We start from the raw sequence: 22391 nt of genomic DNA on the forward strand, positions 1-22391 counted from the left end.
CCGGGAGGCCTATTTCAGTTCAACCGATTGCCCATGGGTTTACATTCCGCTCCTGCCACGTTCCAGAGGCTCATGGAATTGGTTTTGTCAGGCCTCCAATGGGACACCTGTTTGATTTACCTCGATGATATCATCGTTTTCAGCCGAACTTTTGAGGAGCACCTCCAGCGACTGAGAGCAGTGTTTCTCAGGATGCGTTCCGTGAAGCTAAAGTTTAAACCGGCTAAATGTTTTCTGCTTCGGGAATCGGTCAGGTATTTGGGCCATATCGTTAGCCGTTCGGGGATCTCGACGGACCCTGCTAAGACGCAATGCGTCGGCTCATGGCCAACACCGACCTCTGTTACTGAAGTCCGCAGCTTCATAGGATTTGCCTCCTATTACCGTCGTTTTGTCAAGCAGTTTGCCACCATAGCCAGGCCCCTGCACGCTTTGACGGCTAAAGGGGTGCGGTTTCACTGGGGGCCGGAGGAGGAGGCCGCGTTCTGCTCCCTTCGTGACGCCTTGGTGCAGGCTCCCCCCTTGTGTTACCCCGATTTCACGCAACCGTTTGTGCTCGACACGGATGCCAGTAACACGGGTATCGGGGGAGTGCTCTCACAGGTGGTCGGGGGGGTCGAACGGGTGGTCGCCTACGGTAGCAGGGTTCTGTCCCCCGCGGAACAACGCTACTGCGTGACACGGCGTGAATTGCTGGCGATTGTGTTTTTTATACAGCAATTCAGGCCGTATCTGTATGGCCGTCACTTTACGGTTCGCACGGACCATGCGGCTCTCCAATACGCTATGCGGGTGGTGCAGCCATCCGGCCAATTGTCCCGATGGTTGGAGGTCCTTCAGGACTACCAATTCACGACGATTTACCGCAAGGGGTTGCGCCACTCGAATGCGGATGCATTGTCACGGTTGCCGACGCGTACGGAATGCGCATGTCAGTTGGGATCGGCGCGATGTAAACCCTCTGTCGCTGTCCCCGCGGAAGTGGTGCTAGCCGCCACCGATACTACGGGGGTCGACGCCCCCACGGGGAGGGACTCGCTGTTAGCATTGCCTCTCATCGAGTGGGGCCGTCTGCAAATGGCCGACAGCTCCCTACTCGCGCTACGTCGGAAGGTTGACGTTCCCGAGGGCGGGGAAACGCGGGTCGGTTCCTGGGTGTGCAGACAGGGCCTCTTGATGAAGTGGGACTCCATGTCCCGGCGTCACATGCTTGTGGTGCCGGTTGCTGTACGGGGTAAGGTCGTCCTGGCTGCCCATGAACGACTCATGCATCTGGGGTTTCACAAAATGCTCGCCCTCATTCAGCGAGACTACTATTGGCCGGGGATGGGCAACGACGTGGCGAACATTCTTAAGGGGTGTGTAGGGTGCGCTAAAAGAAAACCGCCACCAATAGCGGCTAATCCACCGCTGCAATCCATTCAAGTTTCGCGCACGAACGAATTGGTCGCGCTAGACATCTTGGGGCCCTTTCCCACTACACCTCGGGGAAATAAGTTCCTGCTGGTTGGCGTAGAGTACTTCACCCGCTGGCCCATGGCGTGGCCACTCGCCAACCAGTCGGCTGCGGCAGTGGCGGACGCCTTTGTCCAAGGTTACGTTTTGGACAAAGGCGCCCCCGAACGCTTGCTGACGGATCAGGGGAAAAACTTTTCGAGTATTTTGTTGCGCGAGGTGTGCGACCTGTTGGGTACAAAGAAAGTACGTACCTCCCCGTACCACCCGCAGACTGACGGTATGGTTGAACGTCTGAACAGGACGATTACGTCTATGCTGTGCCAACAGGTATGCGACGACCAGGTGGATTGGGACTTACAGGTACCGGGGGTACTAGCGGCCTATCGGATGGCACCCCATGCGGCGACGGGGTTTTCTCCATTTTTTCTGATGTATGGGCGGGAGGCTGATCCGGCCATGGACGTCCAACTGGGGATTTCACAGCCACGTGCAAAATCTAAATTGGCAGACCATATTAAGTTTAACATCGCCAAATTGGCTGAGGCGCGTGAGGCTGCGAGATTGAATTCACGCTCTCGGCAGATCGCGAACGAGCGATTGCATGAACGGAAGGTGCATACGCACAATTGGGAACCGGGCGATAAGGCCTGGCTGCATTGTCCACACGCACCGTTGGCTACGTCCCCCAAACTGTTGAGACCATGGAGGGGACCGGTGGAAATTGTGCGGGTTGCACGACCCCAGAGTATACAGATTAAATGGGGAAAACGCCGTTGGTACGTGCACCCCTCCCGACTGAAACCCTACGCGGCGCCGCGTGACCCCGGGTTGTGCCGTGACGACCGAGCGTGTGATGTGACCGTCGACTTGGGGAGGGATGTGTCGCAGGCTGATCCTCACGTGTCTCCACCTGACCCACCCCCAGGTGTCTCGGACCTGACGGCTGTTGACCGTCGGGAACCGGAACCCCGCGGCTCACGCGGAGCCCCGATGCCTGGCCCATGCCTTCCTGAACTGCCGGCGCCGCCGGATGGCCAACTGCGTCCTGTGCCGTACGACGGTCCGGCAAGGCGGACTCGGGCAAGGACGCAACACTTTTCATGAAAAAAAAAAAAAAAATTTTTTTTTCTTTTTTTATTAAAGCCCGACCTCGTTGCCGGCTTTCCCCTCTGCCGGGGTAATGTCCCGTTCAAGGGACGCTCGGACACATTGGGACGCTGCATGAGTCGGAGAGAAAAGAAGAGAAAATGAATAAAGAAATTTTTTTTTATTGTTATTCTTTCCGCATACACAGTATCGTTGCCACTCGCCGGATTGTGCATATTGTTCTTGTTGTGGGTGGGGCGGTTGCTGGGTTTTGCGGATTGCGGTGTTCATGTTGTGTTGTTAGGGTTTTGTTGTTATGTTACGGGGCACACATAGGGGTGAAGGGGTGTTGTATATTTTATTAGCAGCCGGGTCGGCTGCGAGCTATGTGGTAGGGGGTGATGTAGTGGTGGTATTGACGTGCGCCGACAGTGATGGATCACGGGGCGCGGGGTTGGGCACGCGATGTGGGCGTGGCATGGACGCGCGCGCCGGTGGTAAGGCGCGCTCACACAAGCTGGGAAAAGAGGATCGTAGCGAGTGCGCAGTGATTGGTCAGATAAGTGGGTGCTCTCAGCGACGTCCGCAGGAGGGGTATAAAGGGAGACGCGCGAGAGCACTCGTGGTCAGTGTTAACCAGTTGAAGACCGAAGACGGGGTGGAGGAGGTAGTGGCCCGAGACCCCTAGTCCCGCCGTCCTTGTGAGGACCGGGGCCCTGTGTGGCTCGGAGCCGAGACTGGGGGACCCGTAGTCCGACGCCCGTGTGGGTCGGGACGGTGGTACCCAGAGCCGAGACGGGCACCCCCGGCTGGGTGTGTCCCGGAAGGCTACGGGGCGCAAGAGCCCGTGTCAGTATAGCTGAGTGGGTGTTTGTCACCCGTGTAGCTGAGTGGGTGTTAGTCACCCGTGTAGCTGAGTGGGTGTGAGTCACCCGAGTAGCTAAGTGGGTGTCAGTCACCCGTGCAACGAAGTGGGTGTTAGTCACCCGTGTAGCTGAGTGGGTGTGAGTCACCCGAGTAACTAAGTGGGTGTCAGTCACCCGTGCAACGAAGTGGGTGTTAGTCACCCGTGTAGCTGAGTGGGTGTGAGTCACCCGAGTAACTAAGTGGGTGTCAGTCACCCGTGCGACGAAGTGGGTGTTAGTCACCCGTGTAGCTGAGTGGGTGTGAGTCACCCGAGTAGCTAAGTGGGTGTTAGTCACCCGTGCAACGAAGTGGGTGTGAGTCACCCGAGTAGCTAAGTGGGTGTTAGTCACCCGTGCAACGAAGTGGGTGTTAGTCATCCGTGTAACTACAAGTTGGTGAAAATAAAGAGTGTGCTACCCGTCAAGACGTCTCCCGCCGAGTTACTACTTTACACATGCAACCACGTGGGAGAAGAAACTGGGCTACACGCCCAGAGCCAAAACCGTATAATTAATAATGTCAAAGGAAATCACTGGGTGTGTTTAAGTCAATGTGGGCACTGAGTGTGCCTGTGTCAGAGGCAGTATAGGGTGTGCGCATATAGAGGGAATCCCTACAAAACTCTCCAATACCATGTGTTATAAGGTCTGTGGAACTCTTAATACATATTTAAAACTGCAAGAGCGACTCTGGCAGCATGTGAGAAAGATGTGTGGGGTTGTCACGAGATCGACTTATCACTAGGATGACGCTACGCTTCTATAATGAGGGTAGCGGGGGGGGGGGGGTCATGATAACTTTAATACAAATTTCAAGATTAATAAAAGTATGTTTAAAGTTATGTTACTATTAGGGGCTCATGCAATTAAAATATATATATCAGAGGTACCCAAAACTTAAGATAAAACCTACAGAGCACAGCTGCTAACGTAAGCTCCTTATCGTCTCATCGCAGCCTTCTTGCGTGCCCAATGAAAGTGCTACCACTTTCATCGCTAATTATATATTTCCGAGGATAACACACATTGAAATGCACAACAGAATCCATGTATATCCATGAATATGTATCGTTACTGAGTGAAGAGTCATTGCTGGCATCTTGGCTTAACCTGATACCCACGTCTATTTGTGATTCTCGATTAAAGGGCCACTTCTTACCCATGTTCTGCTGTTGAACGCTGGTCAACGTCTTGTCCACCATTAGGATCGCCTTACCACTCTCCATATTCTGCTCCAGAAATTCCTTGTACATATTCGTCATCTGCGAAGGTGGAAAAGGTGAAGTATCCAGCATTTTAATTACATCAACACGAGGTTCCACAAGGTCTAAAGAAGCCTGAAGCACATCGTGCGAATCTGATGCCTGGCAAGGCTTCATGAAACAAGCTGCTGCACAATCTGCGGATATTTATTGGCTGCTCCTACTGCTGCTGCACAACTGGCATGTAGAGAGTCGCAATCTGCAAATTTTAAATCAGGACTCACTGGTAACACCATTCTGTTCCATTACCACTCCTAATTCGCTGATTGCCTTTGTGGGCAAAATAGACCGGGTAGAAGGAGGTAACTTAGACAAAACAACTGGTGAAAATCAGACACGCAGTCACACCCAAATACAAATTAGATTATGAACTGTAATTGAGGTCGTAAAACCTACAATCTAAGGTTCAATGTCTTGCTCACGTCACTGATTACAGAAGGGTCTGCACAATAGGGAGCTCCTAGAGAGGGTATTTTTGACTTACACTTCGATACTGGTCAGAAATCTTGGAATTTATGGGAGTACTCATCCTGAACTGCACCACACACAACCTGCTGTTTGACTAACTGTGGCGTACCTGTTAATACTGCTGGGTGGACAGAGGCATTAGGTGTGAACTTAAGAATATTGAATCAAACCAGTGACCTTAATTTTCTGGAAAACTTCAATGTTATGCATTATGTAAAATTAGTGGAGTTTAGATTTTCCACAGGCATTGAGTCATGTGAAAGGGCATTGTATAATGTGGAGAGAGAGACAGACAGACAGAAAAAATTAAACGTTTTATTTTACCAGGTAAGGCCCACTGAGCTATATATCTCTTTTTTCGAAACGACTTGGCCAACAATGATAGCTCAATGAAGTGGCTTATCATGAGGAAATGTATATCAGCCAAATACTCTAAATGCATGTTACCAGGTAGCTAACATCTCACCACCACGGCGCACAAAATACTATGGACAGAGTTTGTCTCATTACAATGCTTTATTGTTACGCTCGTGATTGCACTTCAGGTCGATATCAAACGATTCTGTATTTTCAAAACCATCCTGAATGAGTTTTCTTTACTCAATGGATTCGTAAGGGGTCATATAGAAGAACATAGACGACACTTCAGAAGTGGGATGAACTCACAGCCTATGGAGACGCTGACTAAATATGTGTCTAGTAAAAAACACGTATAGGACAGGTGTCCATGCTGTAGACTATGTGCTCTCTCTTGGCGGCAGATTAATCGTTTCTGTGCTTCACAGATACTACACCATTCCTGCACTAGCACCATAGGCTACATGCAGTCCACTTCCTGCACCACTACAAATGCATGGCCACCATCTTGAGAAATATATTGCATGCCGACTGGAGATAATTGTGGTATGAGTGACTTCTAAATGCTCCGACTACATTGAGCTCTTACAGCATCGTCATAATGAACCTGAGGAGGGTAAAGTACTGAAACGATTTGAACCATGACTCAATGTCATAAGGGGTTGAATTCGGAGAATCACAACATAGCCAGACTGGGACGTCTCTGGATACATTGGCAGTGTCTTAAGGCCACCGACAAACGCGACAGGATGATGATGGGCCGATGATGATCACATTTGTACTCTGGCGCCAAGATAGTGAAGGAAATTCCAAGCTTTGTGGCTGGAGTGTCCAAAGTTAATCTCCTCAACTGTTTCTTGTCATTGCTGTGGTCTGTCCGAATTTAGAGCCTCTAATAGTTCCGATGCCTTTGTATCATCGCCAATTCCTTTGAACATTTTCAGGAGTTCATCGCTCTCCAGATTCCAGCATGGAGTGTATTGCTTTCGGTAGCCTCTGGGGATGTTGTTGTTGGCTGTTTTGTTGGCGGTGACAAAAACGTTGTAGTTATGTAGTAAAAGATTGATGGTTTGGAGCGCAATTTCTGTTTCGGCCTGGAAGGCCGAGCAGTTTGTCTTCCGGAAGTTCCAGCGAGCAACTGGATTGTATGTGACTATTAGAGTTTGAAGCCCGATGTGGATTACTAATGGCCAGTATTGGCTTCTGGGAAACCGTCCTAGGATTTTCCTCATTGCAGAAAGCGGGAGGCCATGGTGATCTTTGGACACAAACAGAGGTCTAGATTCTACCCCCGTTTCCATCAAGCACAGTGGAAACTTCCTCTGTTCATCTCCAGAAACTCAAGCACACAGGCGAGAAGCCGTGCATACGTGACGAGTGCGGCAAGACGTTTCTTGTGCTCGGCCTACAAGTATTTTTTTCCGCTTGTGTGTTAAACTGGGTGTACCCTTGATATTTTAAAAATGGCAAATCTCCTGCTGTGTATCCTACTGCTATCCCTCCCGGCCATATCTAGTGCCACACTCAACTTTACCACCGGCAACCCTCGTTACTTGTCGTCCATACTTGTTGCTCAATATGCCACTACACCTGCTAATGAAACAGCTTATAGACATTTTTCGATTTAAAACTTTCGTGACTGCAGGGATTCATCTTCTTGGTTCTTTCGGTAAAGTCACGTAGAAGGGGAATAATAAAATAATAAAAATAAAACATAACAAAATACAATTCTCACGACGTTTCGGCCACAACGCAAGCAGCCGTCCTCAGGTGAAAAACAAGGCTGTTCGGACACTGTTTTTCCGACAGCCCTGTTCTTCACGTGAGGACGGCTGCTTGCGTTGTGGCCGAAACATCGTGAGTATTTTATTATGTTTTATGTATAATTATTTTATTATTTCCCTTCTACGTGACTTGACCGAAAAAACCAAGAAGCTTATAGACACTTCTACACTCCATCACTGTATCCTTTTAAACCCTATCTCTGTTCTATTACTTCACCAGCACTCCTTCCAAACTTCATTCTGCTCTTAAAAATATCGCCATCTGTGAGCTGCTGGTATTCGTCCCAGGTTCGCCGCTCTTCATCCTTTCACAGAAAATACCTGTGCAAACTATTAATTCTACTTTTCTTATTTCTGGGAGGTATTGATCTTCATCCTCGCCCAAATGTAAAGAACTCGTATAATTCTGTAGATTTTTCTGGCAGAAAAGGTGTTGGTGTTCTACACGCCATCATCAGAGGGCTTGTGATTAAATTAAGTCAACTAAAACTAGAAGTGGCAAATCTGGACCCGGACATGTTTTGCCTAACAGAAACATTTCTCACTCCTGCCGTAAATGACTTGCAGATTACGATTGACAACTACAACCTTTTTGGGCTTGACCGAGGGTCTAAAGGAGGTGGAATTGCCATCTATGTTCGTAATACCATTACATGTTCACCAGCTCACTCCTTGTTTAAAAAAATTTGCTTTGAAGGTCTGGCTCTCAGAATAACTCTCCCAAATAATCAACATATATTGGTAGTGTGCTGCTATAGACCGCCTAGTGGTAGGGATGTTGAAGCTGCGTCTGCACTGAGAGAGCTTCTTGGGGGCCTCCCTAAAGGTGAAATAGTTTTAGTGGGTGATCTAAATTGAAATTGGCTAAGCCTGCCGGCCGTGACCACTAATTTTGCAGATTAATTTAACCTATTTCAATTAATAAATGTCCCCACAAGATCCAACCTAAAAAACCCGGGACAGCCATCTCTGCTTGACGTCCTATTGACAAATGCCCCTCACAATTTCACACTGACTGGTGTTCTGGGTAATAACCTTAGTGATCACTCCTTCATATTTGGGTGAGATCATCAGCCAGACCCAAAGCCCCCCTAAATTGGTTGAGAAGCACTCCATGAGACACTTCAGCATACAGGCATTTACTTTGATGTGCTTCACTCGGATATTGACAAGATTTGTGATATCCCCAACCTGACTACGGCTTGAGAGACCTTCAGGTACACGTCTCTTCAAATTCTTAACAAACATGCTCCGTTGGTTAGATTTAAAATTAAAGGCAACCGCCCACCATGGTTTGATCCTTTGATTACTAAGCTCATGAAAACTAGGGACAAGGCTTGGGCATGTGCTCAGAAAAGTAATTTGGTCAATGACTGGCTAGAATACAGGATTTAAGGAATAGATGCGTCAAAAAAATACGGCATGCAAAACATGCTTACTTTTCCTCCATTCTCCTGGAATCACATGGCAATGCCAGGATCTTCTGGAAAACAATCAAATGTATCGAAAAGGCATCCAACACAGATAATCTGCCCGTTGCGCTTATCCGAAATGGGGAATATTTTTCAGAGCCCCAAAAAGTAGTTGACAATTTTAACCTTCATTTTTCTGAAGCTGGTGACCTATTTGATAATGTATTGGGAGTCACCCCTGCTCATGCAATTTCCTACACCGCTGTCCAAACATTGAACGAATTTAGTTTCCAGCCTATCCACGAAAGTAATGTTCTGAAACAACTGTCCTACCTCAAAGGGTCCTCCTCTACCGGAGCAGATAGTATTCCTGTCTTTGAATGCTAACTGTTGGTCACCTAATATACAAACATATAGCCCATATTTTCAACCTGTCCATCAAAGAAGCATCAGTAGCTCTAGAATGGAAACATTCTTATGTTTGTCCACTTCATAAAAGAGGCCCTAAAGATGATCAAAATAACTACCGAACGATCTTAATTTTGTCCCCGTTGACGAAAATTTTAGAAAAATTATTGAACTGCCAAATTAGCAGTTTCCTGTCCGACAACAATTTATTACAGTGGTACCTCGGTATACGTCGTCAATTCGTTCCAGAAGTTAGGAATTATACCGAAAATGACGTGTACCAAACGAATTTTTCCCATAAGAAATAAAGGGAAAGGAAATAATCCTTTCCAGAGTATAAAAAATTATGCTTTATATGGCATATTATACATTAATGGGGTTGTATCAAATAATTTAGACACTACTTATTACTAAAATGCATACATAAATTAAAATAAATGCATAAATAAATAAAATGAATTGAAATAAAAATAAAATTTAACGTCACTTTACCTTCCTGACAGGAGTTGATAGCCTACGAGGATGGTGGTGAGGAAGGGGAGGAGGAGATGCTATTTTTTGGAACGAGAGGAAGCTGAAATTCTGGGGTTTTTTTCTCTTTCTCTTTATTGTCTTTTTTTTTTACTTGGACCTGGTTGAGGCTCACCAGGTTTGAGTTTTACTGAAAACCTGTCCTTTGAAGTTTGATTTTGCCTTCTTCTCAGAATGTTCCTGAAGTGTGACATTGTTTGGTCATTCCACACAGTACTGTTACGGCTTGTTGGTTGAGGAGTGGCGCTTTGTTTCAGTTGTGAGCACCACATCTGCTGCATTAGACTCTCTGAATCACATTTACAGTAGCCTTGATAATAAGCAGTACTGTAGCAGTCTTATTCTTGACTTGTTCAAAGCCTTTGATACAGTGGACCACAACACCCTGCTTAGTAAACTAAGTTGCCTCCATTTCTCCAAACACGCAGTAAAAAGGTAAAAAAATTCCTCTCTTCTCGCACCCAAACTGTATTAACATATGGTTGGAGGTCAAACAGTGTTAAGATAACAAAAGGGGTTCCACAGGGTTCCATCCGTGGCCCCCTCTTGTTCGTTCTTTATGTCAATGACTTGGGCACTGACCTGGATCATTCCAGGGTAAATCTGTTTGCAAATTACACGATACTGATAACTGCTGGCCGCTCTCCAGATGACGTGATTGCTAAGCTTCAGGGTGATTTCAACAAACTACAACATCAGCTAGTTGCTTTTAAATTAGTCCTGAATACCTCCAAAACCAAGGTGCTATGCTTCTCACCAGGACTAAAGCAGGAAGTTATTTTTCCCCAATTATATTCCGTAAATAATCATCAAATAGAGCAAGTCAAGATCTATAAGTATCTTGGGGTCATCTTTGATTCAAAACTGAAATTTCAAGATCACATTGATTATATTGATAAAAAAATGAAAGTAAAAATTGGTTTTCTGTATCGACACAAGCACTGCTTCCCCCTATGTTCTGCTTGGAATTGATAAAAGCTACCGTACTGCCTCTACTTGATTACTGTGACATCGTATATAAATCATCCTCCAGTACTTTACTGAAGATGCTTGACTCAATTTATCACTCGGCCATAAGATTTGCATTGAACTGCCCATATAGGACCCACCACTGCGATCTCTACATTGGGTCAAACTTAACTTATCTTAAAGATCGACGGCTTGTGCATCAGATCTTATTTATTCACGATGTACTTACAAAAAAAATCAGCAGACTACCTGATGGATCTCCTCACTGTTTCGAAGAACAAATGTGACCTAAGGTCTTCGTTCATTTACCAGCTTCACATTCCTTATTGCCGTACAAATACTGGAGGAAGGGCTTTTTCTATTGATGCCCCCAGGGTCTGGAATGCTATCGCCAATAAACTGCAACTTGGATTACTACCTGTGAGATCTTCACTCAAAACTGCTCTAGAGTTCAAGTTCATTTATTAGGTATAGCCCTGTGAGCCAGTCGGCTCTTGAATCGGGTGCAACCGCAACAAACAAAAAAACTAAAACATGAACAAAAAACATTTTAAAGTGAATATGTGACTAAGTGCAAACAGAAAATCCAAGAAAAGAAAGCAAAATATTGTACACCCCGAGCTGCAACTGCTATTCAGAATGGCCTGAAATCAAATGTATCATTCCGAATGACCGCTGCAAAGTATGGTCTTGAGTTTTGATTATAGTGTGCTGATCATTAAAGGTGTATTAAAAATTTTAGATTCTGCTATTGGTACTACAGCTGTTATGGAGTGACTCATGCAGCCAACTATGGCTGCAAAGTTTGGTCGTACATGTTATGTATATCGTTTGTTGTTAAATTTGAATCACAGTTCCTATGATCACTATTACATGTTTGTTTTTGTAGTACAGACTTAGCCTGATAACTTTAATCTACATTGTCTTATGGTTGTTATTGTTTGACTTGCATCCCACTGGGATTTTTGCACACAGCGTTGAAATGCGGTGTTTTGTCTGGAAGACTTTGCTGTTTTTTCCAGGATTTGTCTGTTACGCGTAGTCATTTTAAGATGTTTCTTGGTCATGTTTTGTTGCGGTTTCACCCGAGTCAAGAGCCGCATGGCTCACAGGGTTATACCTAATAAATGAAACTGAAACTGAAAAGGTCATTCGCATATACAAACTTGGGTGATCCGTTTGACGGCATGTTGCTCAGGCAGGCATTAAAGAGCATTTAGTGCGAGTACTGATTTTGTGGCAATTCATTGAGGAACAAGGGTGAACTGGCTTTGTCTACCATAAAGACGGACAGTCGCCTATTTCTTAGCATCTTCCATATCAGGCACATTGATTAGAGGCAAGGAATGGTCATTGTGAGCTTCAACATCAAGCTCTTAATCTACACTGTGTCGTAGGCCGATGACAAGTCCACAAAGGCTGTACCAGTCTTGGATTTATTATAGAATCAGAAATCAATGTCCTTTGCAAGGACCAAAACTTGGTCACAGAAGCTGCATCAAGGCTGGAATCCTGCTTATTTCCCAGTGATCACTGACTCCACGAGCGGGCAAATTTTCTGGACGATGTTGCATTCCAGAAGTTTTTCACTCGTGTACAAGAGTACACACCTATAGCTTCCCGGATTGTAGGTTGGCTTGTCCCGTTTGGGTATTGTAATGACTATAGCCTGCTGCCATGCATTTGAGATGCATCCGGTTTTCATTATTTTTATGTACATGTTTGCCGGCCATTGGAGTCCCCTGGGGATTAAGTGATGGAGGGATTTTGGGGGGATACCATCTCTGCCAGCAGTCTTGCCTTCATTTCTGGCCAGACCCTCCTCACTTCATCTGTGCTAATGGTGATGGAATTTTGTAAATAAATTTAAGCCAATATCTGGTGTAATTGGCGATGAATTACTTGCTTTATGTTTGCGTTGAACGTTTTTCTTATGTTCTCCACTAGTTTGGAGGCTATTGACTTTGGAAATCTGACACTCAAAGTGCCCTACCAGAGCAAGCTCTGTAGCATTTCTATACTTGTGTAATGTAGCTCTCAGAGATACCGTCTTGTTCAATCATATGTATATTTATTATGAATAAAGTCCGCTGACTCACTGATAACTTAACGAGTAACTGCGAGTTACTATATACGCTTGAGTAACTTAAATAACTCTATTTTGAGACAACAGAACTCTAGCCTACCAAAACTACAAGATGCCCACTCCAGGATGATGAAGACGACCCGCTCCAAGGTGACGGCGGCGACGGCGATTCCCCACAACAACAGCTCAGCGCCCCGGTTCTTGCTGGCTCTCATCCCCCTCGCGACCCGGCCACGCCCCTATTCCCGAACTCTCGCTCACCGCACCAGGCCCTGTCTGTCTCTGCCCTTATTACAATTTACGACCTTTAGGTCCAGTGATTCCCCCCACGCGACCTTGTCAACCTTGTCCCATCAATCATTATTAGCAACCACTTAGGTCCCACATTACCCTAATGTGACCCTGTCTGTTCCTGTTACGTTAATTAGTAACCATGGTCACGGGGAGTGTACTGTCCCTTCATCATCCCGTACTATCCTTACACTGGGAAATCATAAATATTTCCAAACATTTTTATTGCAAAGATGTGGCCATAGTTCAACAAAGTTGCAAAGCCAAAGTGATTTTCTACCTAAATGAGCATGAAGGTAGTGCTCATCTTCTGCTTACAATGCCGAGTCAGTGGTTTAAATTACACATTCCTCTGAATCAAGTATATTATTTTGTTTTAATTACACATTCCTCTGAATCAAATATATTATTTTGGACTGAGATGGACTGAGACAGCCATCAAACATGATTTTGTTGAGAGACGCTTTCTATTTTGCTGAGCTACCTGGCCAGTTATGATTTATTGAGTGCAATTACAAGCATTGCTTCATTTATCTGCTTTCCTTGCTGGGTCCCTCTCATTCCCTCATTTGTAATTCTGCACTCTGGGACATTGATTTCATTATTGGTGCTTTATATATGTTGTTGTTGTGGCAAGTCACCTCGTCTCCGAGCCCTGTGGTCTCAAAGTAATCCTCTTCAATCTTCTTCATCATAGCCTGGTATTTCATGAAGCCCCCAGGCTGCATGAAGTCCTGGTACTGCTCATCTACCAGCCAGTACAGTTCTTTGAGTCGTATTCTGCACTTTTCCTGCGATTGCTGCTTGTTGTGTGTCACCAAACTCACACACATTTTCTCCATGTGCTCCTGTAATAATAACAACAACATGCATTGCCGGTGATGATCCTGGGCTGTTGCAATGGTGTAGCATAGTTAATATGGCCCCTGGTGCAAGGAATACAATGGGAGTTCCCTGACCAATTTCAATCAGCCTTTCAACCACCCACTCAATCTCTCACCCAGTCACATACTCATCCACCACTTTACTTGCTCACCCACCCACTTAGAATCCTAATAAAAATGTTTATTTCAAATGGAAGAATCCGATGAGATATGAAGCTTTTTTTTTACATATGTCCAATAGGGGCAGGTCAGAAAGTTACAACAAACAATATAAAAACCGATAGTGCAAAATATACGAAAGCTTTGCAAGTCACTCAATATACATAAAGAGTAAATAAAGTATATAAGTATGATACTCCTAGGTTTTTTCGGTAAAGTCACGTAGGTAAAAAAATAATAATAGACATAAAATAATAAATCACGACGTTTCGGAGGCAACACAAGTCTCCGTCATCAGGTGGGACGGTCACAGCTAGATTTACTGTCTCAAGTGATTATTATTTATTTGTACTATTTATTTTTCCTACGTGACTTTTTCCGAAAAAACCTAAGAGTATGAATCCTTGCAGTCACGAAAGCTTCAAATCTAGAATATATAAGTATGAATTGCATAAGTACATAAATGCCTGCCGATCGTTCAACACCAAATGCCATCTTGGGCAAGGTACTTAAATAAAAACAGCCCCAGAACACACCAAAGCAACACAGTCCATCAAATTTACTCAGCGACCTGCTCACTGTTCAATTATCTACTCACTGACTCAACCACTCACACACATACACATAATTACCCACTCACTCATACACTCACCCACCCATTAAATGTCTCACTTGCTCAATGACTTACTACAGCACTTAAACACGTAATCTTCAATTCTTAGGTTTAAATGATCATACGTTTTCACTTAGCTATTTAAACAAATGCATCTCAATACTGTGCAATTCACAAACACACAGGTGCATAATTTGAGACATTTCTAGAAAATTAATGAGTATTTCTACATGTGGGACAAAACCAGTGCTCCCAGAGAAAACCCACAGGTGTCAGGGGGCAAACCTCCATTCCATGAAGATAGGATAGATGAAACATAATCTTATATAGATGTGTAGCGTGGTTAAATACGTGGCACATACTGTTAGCCGAGGGCAACGAAGGATAGACACGTGCGCGTGTGCAACACGAGATTGCACGGGCAAACCACCATCTAATTTGGAAGAGTAGCTGCTGCAGACCAGGTCAGTCTGGGGTTGCACGCTGACACTGGAGGTGTTGCCAGGGAGACGTGTGATAAGGGGTGATTGATGGCGTGACAGGCGCTAGCCTGTCTGACCATAAAGAGACACAACGGAGGAGCTGGATAATTGGGAGGGGGATATAAAGACGTGCGTGAGAGCGGAGCAGGAGTTCGTGTTGCTGGGAACCAGAGAAAGAAGACGTTTCATCGCTGCCGCTCAAGCCGGGAATGGACCTCAACCCTCACGAGGCGCCGGGCGGGTGATGGTTGATCCCACCGCCCAGGACAGATGAGTGAGTGGGTCTTAGGGAGCATAGGTGAGGGCAGCGGTGGAACGGGGGTGTTGTGTGAGAAACTGCGTGCAAGCCTATGTGTGAGAGCTGTGTGCAAGCCTCTGTGTGAGCGCCGCTGTGTGCAAGCCTCTGTGTGAGCATCGCCGTGTGCAAGCCTATGTGTGAAAGCTACTGGGTGCAAGCCTCTGTGTGGGAGCTGTGGTGTGCAAGCCTCTGTGTGAGTGCCGCTGTGTGCAAGCCTCTGTGTGAGAGCTGCTGAGCACAAGCCTCTGTGTGAGAGCTACTGGGTGCAAGCCTCTGTGTGAGCGCCGCTGTGTGCAAGCCTCTGTGTGAGAGCTGCTGAGCATAAGCCTCAGTGTGAGAGCTACTGGGTGCAAGCCTCTGTGTGGGAGCTGTGGTGTGCGAAGCCTTGAGTGCGGAGCTGCTGAGAGCAAGAGCTGTTGTGTGCAACTTAGTGAGGTGTAACATAGATAGGGGGAATTGGTTAACAGAAATGACTGTATAGACAGTGATAGGAGTGCCTACAACTGGTGCAAGAATAGGCTAATAAAGTGTAAGTAGGTGACCTGTTACAACGTGTCAGTCTGAGTGATTTTACAAGACACTACAGATGTATCAAGTGCTTTAGTCCCATTCACTTCAATATTAATAAAATTGTACATACAATGATCGTGGTTATTACTAAAAAGTGGTGTAGTTATGGTGACAGGACAGATGAGAGTGGTTAAGGATGGGTAGTGCTAGGAGTAGTGATAGGCCAAGTGGTAGGCCTAGTGGCAGGCCTGGTTATAGCTGGGATAGCGGGAGTTAGGGAATGGAAGTAGGATGGGCTCGGGAGAAGACATGGGGGTTGTTTTACGGGAGAAACAGAAGGTGATTATGGTGAAGATGATTGCTCTGTGTGCTGCAGTGGTAGTTGGTTCCATTGAAGGGGAGCAAGAAGGGAACAGGAATGAGAGCGTGACCGGGCACAAGGCGAGGGAGGCACAGAGAGGGACAGTAGAGATTGGAAGTGTAGAGGACGGGATGGGGCAGAGTGAGATAATATAAGAGTATTGCACCTGCGACGGCGAAGGTAAGGGAGTTGCAAAACATGTGTGCGATCCACCAAACCTTGCCTCTGTAGTGCTGGATTATAGGCATGCATAGTCACCCAGTTCACCCATACTCACCAGCAACTCCTTCTCGTGCGTGTGCTCCCAATCGAGCACAGCGTGACAGTAGAAGAGATCCAGAGCTTTCTCCATACACTTCTCGTGGTGCTTGTAGAGCTGACAGGTTTTTAGTGGAAAGTCGACTAAGATGCTTTCCATCTCCTTCTGGTAGAGTTCCTTGGCATCCTCCACTACCTGCAGGTTGGCGAGCTGCACCACCTGTACCCGTGTGTTCTCGATGCAAACCATGTCACCAGAACGCTGAGCCTCAATGTACATCCCTGCAACCTGCAAGAACACTGATACATCATCATCATCAGCTGTGACTGATCCACTGCAGATGCCACCTCTCATGATCCTGTGATGTAAGCGATACCTGCATATGAGATGATCTCATTGCGCCATATCCTCGATGGACGTCCTCTCAGGCGCGTTCTATTTCTTGGCCGCTACCCCACTATTCTCGATCATCGGCCACCCTATCTTCTTGGGATTGTCCTAACCAAGCCCATTTACTTATGTTATGAACGTGATGTCACCTAACTTGTGTATGTTCTTCTGCATGTAATCCCAAGCACGTATCTCTCTATCCTTCTTTGTGCCCTTTTATGTTTTTGTCCAGGTCTTTGAACCGTATGTCACAGCCAGAAGTACACGTATTGACAATTTATTTCGTTAGGCACCTCCAATTAGCACATGTGTATGGTACAAAAGAAGTAAAAAAAATCAATGTTACTTTTGATTATCAAGGTCAATTTTCGAAAGGCACCGCAACCTGATCTCACCCGATTCTGTATTTGATTTTTTTAAAATCCTGGCCCGCTTTTAATAATTGGTATATAATATTCTGCTGTATTTTTAAGTCTTGTCCCTCTGATAGAAATCTTCGATTGTTTAGCGAATGCCCTTTATGACATTCTATATACTGAAAAACTCCTGTTTAATTATTAATTCAGATGTATTGCACTATGCTTATAATGCCTGACTTACAATCATACGGCCGTTTTGGGTCAAGCTTTTGCCCCGAATGATGATATATAATTTCGTTATTTTCATCATAATAAGACGCTAAAGATAATAACACACACCCCAAACCATGGGGTATTTTGAAAAAAAAATGTGCTTTAATAATCGTTTTCAACTACTATGTAGAGAAGCCTACTAAAAGATAATTATGAACATGCTTACTGTTTTAAAACAGGGAACAATATTATTTGAAATATTATTCTGAACAACTCATTAAAACAGAACTCACAAAAGACAAAATGTATTTTCCAAAATTATAAGGCACACCCTCAACTTTTGCTGCACGTGAAAATCGTGCTATGTTGTGGGAGAGGAGTTGCTACTTGAGAGACTGCTCTTTGTAGTGAATATGCAGCATTTGCACTGCTGTCTCAAGGTCACGAACAGAGATGAAAATTACTCATTCGACCAGGAAAACAGTGGACCTGATTGAGCATTTGTTTTCACGATGTTGTGGAAAACCAGCATTAGCTGGAAACCCAGCGCTATAGAGGCTTGGGTTGGTGGGTCATACTAATTCGTGAAAAGACATCCCTTGACTCGTACAAGAAGAATCGAGAAGCCATTAATTGTGGCAGCAAAACGCGAACTCTGTAGTAGGTTACAACTCAGTTCATGATTGCATTATCTCAGTACGTTTCCAATCCTAACCAATTAAACATCACCATTGCGCCGGTCTACGCACCCACCTGAACGTCTGAGGCAGCTGACATTGATGATTTTTTTTGGGAAACTTCAAGAAACAATCGACAGCACAGCAAAATGTGACATTCGTTGTCATGGGAGATTGGAATGCAAAAGCAGGTGACATGCGGACAACTTGGATAACTGGACAGCATGGCAGATGGAAAGAATAAACAGAGAAACTGTATAAGCAACATGAAAGCATGAACTAAATGTTTGATGCAGGAGAGTACAAACAAGAACATACTGTGATTAAGTGGGAAGTACGAAAGCCCTGAAGGAACTTACAAACAAAGCCCCAGGAAGAGATGCCACACCCATTGAGCTCATCAAGGGAGCAGAAAATGTGGCTATTAAGATACAGTTTTGTGCCAACAGATTTGGTCTAGCAGTGAAGTAGCCTAGCGACTTGAAGAGTGCAATCTATACCTAAACATAAGAAAAGCGAGCCCAGAGAATGCTTTAACAATCGTACTATAGCTTTCATATCCAATACCAGCAAGGTTTGGCTGAATATTATTCAACATCAAATTAAGAGCTATGTAGAAAGAGAACTACCGGATGTCCAAATAGGCTTCAGGAATAGAAGAGGAACAAGGGACCAAATTGTAAACATCAAGTGGATAATGGATAGATAAAACGAATACCGACAACAGCTGTACCTCTGCTTCATTGACTACAGCAAATCTTTTTAGTGTGGAAACCATGAACTGATGTTAATTACAATGAAGGAAATGGGAATCCGAACTCACCTTGTATGCCTGTTACATAACCTATATGCCAACCAAAAAGCAATGAAATACATGTTTTTTTGAGTTATATCGCGTAAACATATAAATCCATTACCACCCGACAGAGCCAGTTCGTAAGGTTTGTCACGTAAACAAAACATATCAATGTGTTACGAGTACAGCACACCGGTGGGTTGGAGAGCAAAGCCACAACATTTACAAATCTGAGTACGACGTTTAAAAAAGCAACAGTTTGGGGAGACATGAGAAATTGATCTTGAGTAACACAGGGCTGTATATGGTCTCCATACCAATTTAATTGATAAATTGAGCATATTATGAGACAGGCAGGCTTGGATTCAATTGAGGCAGGCATGAAGCCATATTATTAACATTCCTTCCCTTTATTAATTCTAATCTTACTCCCTCCCTTTGATACTGCTAATCCTGCATAATGCATGGGCATAATGACTTTAAACCCTTGGCCAAACCTCCTACGCATTTCACAAGTAGTACTAATCGCATATCTGTATTTCCCATAAATATGCTAAATTCCTCTTGATATGAAAATTATTTTGTCAAGACGCTCTTCGTCCCTCCATCCCAGCATAAATAGTCGCTCCAAGCCTGGGGCGTGCCATTCAGACTCTGCCTTCTCGACAGACCTGTTTTCCACCTGAAGACGACTGCTTGCGTTGTGGCCGAAACGTCGTGAGAATTATTTTATTATGTTTTATTTTTATTATTTTATTATTTTCCTTCTACGTGACTTCACCGAAAGAACCAAGAAGATGAAGATGACTGCTTAATATGGAAGGGAAGTTTGTTCCAGTAAAGGTGGGAGAGATGAGACTCAGTGAAAACGTGTTTGAACACTAGGAGGAGGAACAGAAAGAGACAAAGATTGAGAACATAGAGGGTGAGACAGGAGTTTTGCAGCAGAGGTTGAAATAAGCAGTCGGATTTTGCGAATGTTTAATATATGAAACCGTCAAGTGCAGGTAGTGGCAGAAATGTGATCAGAAACGGAGAGGAAAGAGTAAACAATATTACCAAGGTTGCGGGCTGAGGAAATATAAAAGGAGGGAACGAGATGGTGGGACAGGGAGGAGGGGAATAAGCGGCATGGAAATATAATTTGGGGTTTGGAAGGGTTCCATACTCTTTGGTTATTTCGGTAAAGTCACGTAGGTATAATAAAAGAAAAAATAATATATCACGACGTTTCGATCGCAACACAAGTGGTCGTACTCAGGCATACAAAATAATCCAGCAGTGGAACTGCTGAACCAGCGAGAGAGCTGTTCCAACAAGAGGTTATATATGTGGCCCACTGCATCTCCAACCAGCGCCACCAAGCCAGTAAACAAGAGCACGTACACCATGCCCTCAAGACGAATGGATACTCAGACCGCACAATCCGCAAAGCTGTATCCCCAATCATGGGAAGACAACCATCTGAGGACCCAATCAAAACCATCACCTTGCCATACATAGCAGGTGTTACCAAAAGGATTTCCAAAATCTTAAACAAACACAACATCCATGTCAGATTCAATACTGTACACAAAATCCTGATTTGATCCCATCTGTGAAGGATGTCATTCCTGACATGCAATATCCTGGAGTCTACAAACTGAGTTGTACCTGCGGTAGCAGTTACATTGGGGAAAGGAAACGACATGTCTCAGACCGTGTTCGCGAACACAAGGCAGATTTGAAATACAGCAGAACCAATACCTCTGCCGTGGCTGATCATTGTTATAACGCAGTGGGCTCGCACAATATTGTTTTTTCCCGAGACCAAGGTACTCTGCAAACCTTCGGGCTACCATCAAAGATTTGTCCATGAAGCCATCTAGATATATAAACACAGAAACAATTTCAACCGAGAAGATGGGTATAAGCTGAGCAATCATTGGAAGGACGTTATTAATCAAGCAAAGTCGTAACTTGATGTGGTGCTTCCAATCCTCCCTGCCGTTTGGCTGTTATCTCCGACTCTCTGTGTTGCATTGCCCTGTTAGGTGCCTCTGCATTAACGGGCTGGGGTCTCACTAACATGGCCACCTTTGCTCCCTTAGCCTCGATGTATCGATAGTTCTGGCTGTGTGATGGGCTGTGCATCTCACTGGCGTGACCACCGTTGCGGTGGTTCCCTTGCGTGGACGCGCTTGCCTCTCACAGCGCAGTTGGCAGCGCCGCAGCTTGTGTTACACAGAGACATGACATAAACTTACTAATCCCCCTAATCTCTCTGCCTAATCTCTCCCATCAACATAGTGCTAATCTGCCATTAACGCTGTTGTTGTGCTCATATGCAGGGACGTTACTCTTATGCGGCGACGGAAGCTCATTTCATGTTAATTTCTCTCCCTAATCTCTCTCCCTAATCTTCCCCATTAACAACTGACATGCCTTTCCAGCTCAGACCCCACCTGCTTGCCCTTTGCCACATATATAACCTCTTGATGTAACAGCTCTCTCGCTGGTTCAGCAGTTCCACTGCTGGATTCTTTTTTCAGCCTGAGGACGACCGCTTGTGTTGCGATCGAAACGTCGTGATATATTATTTTTTATTTTATCTTTCTACCTACGTGACTTTACCGAAAAAACCAAAGAGTAATTCCTGCAATCACAAAAGCTTCAAATCAAGATTGTTTGGAAGGGCTGTTGGACAGAAAGCGACGTGACATCCAAAATTGGATGGATACCAGACAGGATGAGATGCGATAAGTGGGGTCATGGGAAAAGGAAGGAAAGGATAAGAAAATCTTAATTTAATCCACGAAGGAATAATGGGGAAAGTTGAGCGAAGAAAGGAGAAATTAGAGTGGTGAAATAGAGAAACTAAGTTTAAACCACCAACTCAAAAGAGCTGAAAGCATGGTCATATAGACCACGTCGATCTGTCCGTCCAAAGCAGGTCTTAGTGAAACAAAGAGACTGGTTTCATCCTCATTGGGAGTCATCAGTGCAGTAATCTATTTTCACTTTCATGAAGGAAAAATGTAGTGTGTATTTAGCTGAGCTTACGCTGTCCCGTGAGGATGACTCCATCAATGTTCTTGTACTTGACCTCCTGGTGGATGTGGGATGTGAATTCATTCGCAACCTCAAGGAAGCCAGGTTTGAGATCTTTATCTGGAATGTTCTCCAGCTTGCTTAAGTCTTCTGGGTTGACTGGCATGGGGAACGTGAAGCACTTGCGCTTCTGTAAAACAAAACAAAAAGAACAAAAATAATAGATTTAACCCCTATGGCAGAGCATGTTTTGCTTGCATGTTGTCCACAAATACGTGTGATTAATGCAGATTTAATTCCTTGAAAAACGTATCTAGTTTCTGTTGAAACATCTTAACACCGA

General features: G+C 44.9%; 1 protein-coding gene across 2 annotated transcripts in view; it reads right to left on the reverse strand.

The window, feature by feature from the left end:
- The window catches only part of LOC133361691 (guanylate-binding protein 1-like), a 77116-nt gene that overhangs the window by 15103 nt on the left and 39622 nt on the right, over positions 1-22391 (reverse strand). For both annotated transcript variants that reach the window (XM_061580679.1, XM_061580680.1), the window contains exons 9-12: positions 22061-22238; positions 16602-16882; positions 13659-13865; positions 4609-4711 (exon numbers count right to left, since the gene is read on the reverse strand). In XM_061580679.1, the coding sequence (XP_061436663.1) occupies positions 4609-4711; positions 13659-13865; positions 16602-16882; positions 22061-22238 (769 nt within the window). The remainder of the gene's footprint in view (positions 1-4608; positions 4712-13658; positions 13866-16601; positions 16883-22060; positions 22239-22391) is intronic.

Source organism: Lethenteron reissneri, unplaced genomic scaffold (genome assembly GCF_015708825.2).
Source record: "Lethenteron reissneri isolate LAM-NWPU_2019-01 unplaced genomic scaffold, ASM1570882v1 scaffold_120, whole genome shotgun sequence".
In the NCBI taxonomy this organism is placed as follows: Eukaryota; Metazoa; Chordata; class Hyperoartia; order Petromyzontiformes; family Petromyzontidae; genus Lethenteron; species Lethenteron reissneri.